General features: G+C 35.1%; 1 protein-coding gene across 1 annotated transcript; it reads right to left on the bottom strand.

Annotated features, from left to right (window-relative positions):
• Positions 1–404: 404 nt before the first annotated feature.
• LOC107643903 (HIPL1 protein) lies at positions 405–7,091 on the bottom strand. The gene is made up of 7 exons (XM_016347654.3): positions 6,749–7,091; positions 6,464–6,621; positions 4,270–5,076; positions 3,958–4,174; positions 3,361–3,539; positions 2,800–3,041; positions 405–932 (listed from the first exon to the last, which is right to left on the bottom strand). Exons 1-7 carry the CDS (start codon positions 6,942–6,944, stop codon positions 524–526), a joined length of 2,208 nt encoding a protein of 735 aa, XP_016203140.1. The 5' UTR covers positions 6,945–7,091; the 3' UTR covers positions 405–523.
• Between the last annotated feature and the right edge of the window lie 864 nt (positions 7,092–7,955).

Below are 7,955 nucleotides of genomic sequence, written 5' to 3'. Positions count from 1 at the left end.
GCATCGAGGTGTCTTTGCAGGTACCATCCCCATTGCTCCAGTCAGATAATCTAGCGACCACCTCAACTCGCAACTCCTCGATCCATCACACAACACGTACCAGAGACTTCTAGTACAAATTTGTTGTTTAAATTATAATTTGATTATCATTCAATAATATTATTGTATTATAATTTTATAATATTGTATTATATGAAATTATAAAAGTATTATTTATTCTTATTATTTAAATTTTTATTTTATTATTATTTTATATATTTTTATTTAATTATTACGGGTCAAATGGTTCGATTAGTGCCCTACCAATTGAACTATTGACCTAGTAGTAATCCAACAACTTTGTCAAATCGATCGTCGTTCAATTCTTATAACTATGATTCTAACACATCGCAAATGCACTTAAATGTCTGAAATAAAAAATCGGATTTTAGATTCTGAGTTCACTTATTAGCTGTTGTAAATTATGCATATAGGGAAACAAAAGTTAGAAATGAAATTAATAAATACGAAAGATCATAACATACTACAATAAAGTCAATAAGATCATCAAGATGGATGAAAATTGCAGCAGCATAAGATATCCAGACACGTTACTCCAACGGATAGCAAGAGATGGAGAAGGACCAGGAGGTTGGCTTGTAGGATTAGTTGCAGTTGTCTTTTCCAGAGAGCAAGCATAGCTGCAGCGACTCGGCCGCACAACTCGGTAAACGCCAGCGCTGGCAAGGATATAGACATCTTTGTTGTTGTCTTCACCAAATGAAAAGATATAACCTAATGCTGGAAGGGAGCTCCCAGGTGCCGAGTCACATTTGAGAGCAGAATCATGTGCACACTTGAAAGGGGTTTTGTTAGTGCTGAAATTTCCACTGTTTTCTGGGTCTTCTGTGGCTGCCCATATTGCTCCAGCATACAAATCTCCATACAAATACCTGAAATCAATTTCAATGATATAATGTATAAGGAAACATAGCAGCTATAATATTCATTTATTTTAATCAAATACCTGGTTATAATATAATGTATAAGGAAACAAAGTACTTAAATTTGGTTTCTAATTCGTATTCGGACATTATTACCAACCAACTATTTGTAGTTTTGTACATCTATTTGGTTGCATAATATTTATAACATCAATTAGTCTTTTATTGTATATTGTATACGTAGACAACAATCGTTCTGCAGTAGATTGATAGTTATCTTATGCAATAAAGGAGCGAATTGTTAAGAATTAATTTTATATAAATATGAATAATTATCATATTTTTGGAGATCAATTTAAGCATATTGCATATATAGGTGCTATAGGTGTTATTTGTTCTAATCCAAGAATTTATATATCCAAATCAAGGCATGAGGAATGAGGATGCTACACTGAAAAGAGAAAGGAAAATTTTGTTGTTAAAATTAGGTTAAATTACTTTAGAAATCTATAGTTTTCACATAATTTGTTTTTATAACTTAAAAGTTTATAATTAATTAATTTTTTATATTGTACAAAAAAAAATTTCAATCCAAGTCCTATAGTATAAAAATATATAATCAAGTACTTATACTATTTAAAGATTTTCAACTAAGTAGCCCTATATTAAATTATGAAGGCTAATTTTTTTTAGATATAGAACAAGATTGTGTATAATTTATGTTAATGGTTAATTGGTGTGTTTTTCTTTGATATGGATTTTTATTTTTATTTTTAAATAACAATTAAGACCCTCATATTTGAAGAATAATGAAATTTGTAGAAAGATTTGAGGGTCAGATTTCCTAAATTCACAAATCGGAGGGTCTCCGATTTGTGTTAAAATATTTTTTTATCACCGTAAAAAATTTTTTAATGCTAAAATACAAATTTGATGGTCAGATTTGTATATTTAAAAAAAATTAAAATAAGAAAAAACATATCTAACCCTCATATTTGCATGTTAAAAGAAAAAATTAAAGGTCACAAATCAGATTTGTGCTCTCCACATGAAAAAAAAAACCACATCAAGTGTCCACATTGTTTGAAATTACCATTTTAAGCCCAACACAAAATAAAAAGTGGATTGAAAAACGTTTGTGTCATATAGTAATAGGGATGGCAATGGGTAGAGTAGGGTAGGGTTTGGATCCAACCCTAACCCTACCCGCGGGTTGAAATTTTTATATAAATTAAACCCTATCCTATCCACGGGTTGAGAATTTCCCAACCCTAACCCTACCCGCTCTTAACCCGCGAGTACCCGACCCTACCCGCGAGTTACAAAAAATAATATATATAACTTGATGATAATTTAAAATAGAACTGATTTTTATGTAAAAAAAAATATTAAATTATCAATTAATGATTTTCTTTTAGTGGTTAAGGATCTTTTGCATTTAGTGAGAGGTCTTTGATTCAACATCCACTTACAACATATTTTTATATAAGTATATAACATAAACATATATAGAGTGCGGGTTGGTCGGGTAGGGTTGAGGCTCAACCCACACCCTACTCGACCTGCACGAGAACCCTACCCGCACTCTATCCTACCGCTGTGGATTGGGTTGGTAACCCTACCCGATCGGGTGGGATCGGTTTGGATACCCGCGGGTAAGATACATATTGCCACCCCTATATAGTAATTTAATTAAAAATGCTCAACTTCATTTCTTCCCGATACAGGGATCTCATTGAAATTAGTGAACAGCAAAGGGACTTAATCACAAATTTTCAAAACTATAGCAAGTTCCAGAGTAATTAAACCACAAAAATAATTTGATGCATTCCTCAGTTAGACATGCTTTATGTGCTTACTGAAGAAAACTTATTACCTTCCATATGTGCAAGGATCAGTGGTAGAACGATAGATATATCCCCCAGTTATTGATGCTGATCCTTCATTCTTGTTGACAACTGAATGGTTGTATCCAAGTATTGGGAAAATTGGATTAATAGATTTTACAGAGGTATTGCCTTCCGCTGATTGAGTGGGGTTGAAGAGATAAGGGCCCTCGTAAACACTCCATCCATAGTTTCCGCCCTTTGTGATGAGATCTACCTCCTCGTATAGATCCTGCATAAAAATCAGTTGTTAATAATTGAGAATGTTCTACTAAGTACTAACTCACAAATTTAGCATTACACTTTGTAGGAAATGTATCCTCACATGTGAAATTTTACATGTTGGTTTTTACTATTGATTAGATTATTTTCTTTAATGATTCAGTATTTAGCTTAACCTTGATTGATGGTAAAAATCAACACAGATAACGTCTAGATGAGATGATCGATTTCCCACTTTGTAGGAATAACATGTAGAGCTTGAACTTTGAAGTGAGTCAACAGTGATGTAATTATAGTTCAAAAATGTGTCGGTAAAAGCATCCACAAACCTGTCCAACATCTGCACACACAAAGTAGGAAGGTCTTTCTGAATCAAAACTGCATCGCCATGGATTTCTTAGTCCTAAGGCCCATATTTCAGGCTGCAGATCTTTGTCTTCACTAAATGGATTATCCTTTGGAATGGAATAGTTACCCCATAGCCCAAGTTTGCTAATTTCAGCTGCACCTGAAAAATTCAAGAATAAATGTCATTTCCAAAAGCATGTGAGTACACCTTTTTGAAAGTAAGAAACTGAATAAAATCATAGCATACGGTTGAGGAGCAATGTATTCCCTACACAAGTACTAACTGTGGTTCATAATAATTTTACCTCTTTTTGTACATATTTTTTTAGTGTCTACATAGTATTTTGGTGTCTACATAGTATTTAGTTAATTTATGAATGTATGGAAAAATAAGTCAAACAACAGTCATTGTGAACCGGAGGTAGTAATTCTAAGCTGACATATGAATCAAGGAATGGGTATGCAGTTTATTTCAGTATGTTTTTGTGATTAAATTAGAAGTATTCCTTTACAGAGAACTCAGTATGCATACGTAGGTAAATGAGAGAACCAGGGGAACTATGCTTAGTAATACCTACTTGGGATATTGTCTACGTCAATCCTCATAATCTTTCCGAGTAAAGATTTCTTGTTTTGGGAAAAATTGTTTGGATCACCTGAGCCTCCTCCATCACCCATCATGAAGTATAGATATCCATCTTCTGGACCAAAGAGTATCTGACCTCCATGATGAGATGTATAAGGGAGGCCCATGGTAAATATTCTCCTCACTTCTGTTGGTTTTGCACTTTCAGCCTGCAAAAAAAATTAGAATTCAGTTCAACTCATTTAATATACTCTTCTAGAAAGTAGAAACTACTTTTTTTTTGTATGTGAGGATCAGCATTTACCGAGGAAGGCTGAGATCCGGTACCATTAGTGGTGTATTCTGCGATAACAGTTTGATACTGGCATGGTGGGGAACCATGATCAGTACCTATTTTTGATGGATCACAATTAACATCTGAATTACATGCACATCTTCCATTGCATCCCGACCACTTGGACTTATCACAGTTAAATGAAGCAAAGAATCGACCATTTTGCGCGAAATTCGGATGAAACGCCATTCCCATCATTCCAAATAGAGTATTAAAATAAACTTGGTCAGTTAGATCAACAAAGGGACTTGATTCGTCAAGCTTTAACGTTCCACCCGATTCCTTGTCTGGAAGTGTTGCCAGCCAAACCTTGCCCATCTGATTAGAGAAGAATGCTCGGTTAGAGCCATCAGGATGAGCTGCCATGCTAAGGTAAGATCCATTGCCAATTTTCTCAAGGCACAAGCCAAGAGGAGGGTTGATAGGTGTTGCGGTTTTGTTTAGTGCAACAGGTTCGCCTTCAAAACACACTGAAGTATTAGTCGATGTTCCACCAAAAGCGCTACAAAAGTCAGTTTTGGACTGCCACAAGTTAGTCAATTTTGTTGCATTGGCCTTAATTTGTGGTCCTCCTGCTTGTCCTTGCAATGAAGGGGCAAAAGGTGAATTTGTTATGTACACAGTTTGGCATGTATCCCATACTTGAGAGCAGAAATCCTCCACTGCTGCTGCCTTTGACTGTGACGAATTTGCTGGTACGGTGGAGTTGCAAAGCACTGGCACTGATCTCGGAGAGGATTGAACTGTATATAGCTCTGCTGAAAATGGGTCGCACCTCTACAACAAAGAAAGTATGCAAAGAAATGAATGGAGGTATGAATTTTTGAATTGTCTGAAAAGTGTTAAGTATGGTCCACTAGTAGAGATGTCAACATGTTGAGATCTCAATGCAGTTGGTCACTTTACATGACAAGAAAATTTGTTGAAGCATGTGACACTTTTGCTGTGACATTTTGTCAGTATATTTTATTTTATTTTATTTTATTTTCTTGTTTTTTTTTTGTTGGCCAGAACAGTACATCATGTAATTAATAATACTAATGTGTGTTGAGTCTTGTCTAACAGTGTCTAAGTATGAAAAGTTCTTTAACTAGAACTTGATTATGCAGCAAAACAGAATAAGAGAGAAAGGTTTTTGTGTAGTATTGAATGGAAAATTGAGAAATGACATTACACTGTAATTTGGCAATACGGCAGCTTATATACATAATACATAACAAGTCTAAAAGGGAGAGAGCTAAATCAAGAAATCACTACAAGATGCTAAAGAAAGCTTCTCCAAGAATCTGTTGAATAACAGCATTAACAGATTCTCTAAAACTAGAAACTGGAAGTTACTCACTATGCAAGTTACCAACTAAGCTAACTAACTATATAAGTTGCTAACTATCTCATTCCTTAATAAAGTAGAGATATTTTGAAGCTTGTAATTATTAAATTTGAAGTAAACGTGACTAATGATTCAACATGTTTTTAGAAGTTACAAATTGTTTCAGGTGTTAGTGACCAATTAAACTGAAGTTAGAATGAATTTGCACGAGTTACCAATTCAATGTTGTCTAGTGTAGACAACTTTTAATGGTTGCACATCTAACATTCTTGGTAATAATTTAGAAAACAACATACATAAACAGAACATTTGAAATATGCAAATATTTATATCAGCAATGTGCAGATCAGTTCTGACTTCTTTGGGAAAATGTACTCAACTTCCACTCCTTTCTTCTGAGTTAAGAACCAATAAAATTCCTCTACCCATTCAATATTTCACCATGGATTGCTACAAGCAAAATTACAGCCATGACTTTACAGGCATGAAAATTTGACAAAAGAATTAGTCTAGACTTCAGGGAAAATCATCTATGACAAATTGAGAAAGCTCTTGAAGCTCAAATCTCAATATATGGACCAGATGTTAATGTCGTGAAGAAAAGATAAACCTGAAATCATTACTCACTAGTTGCTCACTGATGCCACAACTCAAACATGAAGAAGTTAAATGGTTTATTTCAGTATACAATTCCTACTTCTAATGGTTGCACGGTGAAAGGGAAATTCAGTACACAGTAAACAGGTAAACGAGAGAACCAAGGTAACTTTGAAAATATGCTTTCAGGTAATAAATAAATAAATAAAAACAAAACAAAAAACAAATATCACTTACCGCACAAAGTATTGATTTCAAAACTGAGGCACAGGCGGGATCAGAGACTTTCATGGCTTGAAACTGCTTTTGTATTTGTGCATCTTGTGTGGAGTTGCAACATGTGCTTCCATTGTAAGGACAAAATCCAAGGGTTTTATTCAGGGTAAAGGGTGCCCCTACAGGAGCAACAAGAAATCAATAATAAATAATACAAACAGGGAAGTAAGGCTATGGAATCTATAAAACTAAAAAATGGACCAAAAAAGAAAAGAAAGAAAAAAATGGAAAGATAACTAGACTTACTGGAATCAACGCATAGAGGAAGTGAAACTGCACAATCCAAAAGCAGCAACAAGCAACAAAATAAGAAGGTGGTGGAAAATAGAACACCCTTCTTCATCTCACCATAAACCAGTTGAAACTTGAAACTCCTCTTACAATTCAACTTATATATACATTCAAATCCGCAAGCCTTCGCAGTATTTTGACTTGGTGGCATAAGATATTGTATTGATTCAAGGGAAACAGGCTTTTTGCCAAATTCTACTTATCACAGTGCTAGATTTAGAGAGCCAAATCACTCTCATTCTTTTGTCACATTTTCGTTTTTTTTTTCAATATATATATATATATATAATTCAAATTCAACCTTTCTTGTCTTCAACTGCTGTTTTTAAGTCAACTCTACCCTCAATGTTTTAATATTGGATTCAGACCTGTCTATTAAAAAATAAAATAAAAAATAGAAAATGGGGGAAAGAAATTGCCCAACCACTGGCGTTGAAGTTGAAGTCCCTTTCAGTTCGCAGTTTCACGGATTGAAGACTGAATAAAGAAGCATCAAGTTGTAAGCGGTGTCTTGTTTCTGCAGTTGACTTTTGTTTTTAATTAATTTTCTACCTTAATTAATATTGGAGTTAAGTACGATTTTGGTCTTTAAGGCAGGGTTAGAAAATTTTTTTCGTTTTCGACTTTTTTTTTTTGCTACAAAATAGTTCCAAAAATTTAACTTAGTTTTAAAATTGTCCTTTTTACCAAATTTTTTATTTTTATTCCGAAAATATCCTAATTAAAAAAATAAAAAATAAAAAGAAAAAAAAGGAGACAAGTTAAAGGGGTAAAGAGATTCACACTTCGTGGGGGGTTCAAGGAAGAAGGTGGGGAAGGGGAGGGGAAGCACCACTGCTCCTCCCCGTCGCTGCCGCTCCTCGTCGTTCGGTCACACCAACGGCAGAGGGGAGGGTTCCAGATCTCACTCAACTAACGGCAAGAGAAGATAAAGCAGAGGGAGAGAGAAAGAGAAGCGGAGAGGAAGAGAAGAGAGGAAGGAGGCGCTGAAGAAGACCACGTCCAGCCACGCCCTGCCGTCGTCCTAATTGCGAACTGCCGTCGTCGGTCGCCATCGAACCATGTCCCATCGCTGCCACTGGAGTGAGTTCACGTCGACGCTTACAGATCCGCGAGGTTGGACGATCGTCGATGCTCCTCGCTGGACGCCAGCAAATCCATT

The sequence above is a fragment of the Arachis ipaensis genome, chromosome B5, assembly GCF_059453495.1.
Source record: "Arachis ipaensis isolate K30076 ecotype BB chromosome B5, ASM5945349v1, whole genome shotgun sequence".
Classification (NCBI taxonomy): domain Eukaryota; kingdom Viridiplantae; phylum Streptophyta; class Magnoliopsida; order Fabales; family Fabaceae; genus Arachis; species Arachis ipaensis.
This window is presented reverse-complemented; position numbering and strand designations above follow the sequence as displayed.

Coding starts and splice junctions, on each gene's coding strand:
- LOC107643903 (XM_016347654.3), bottom strand. CDS start 6,944: ATGCCACCAAGTCAAAATACTGCGAAGGCTTGCGGATTTGAATGTATA. Junction 3,540..3,957: donor TGACGTAGACAATATCCCAA/GTAGGTATTACT, acceptor TGAATTTTTCAG/GTGCAGCTGAAATTAGCAAA. Junction 933..2,799: donor GATCCTTGCACATATGGAAG/GTAATAAGTTTT, acceptor AATTGATTTCAG/GTATTTGTATGGAGATTTGT.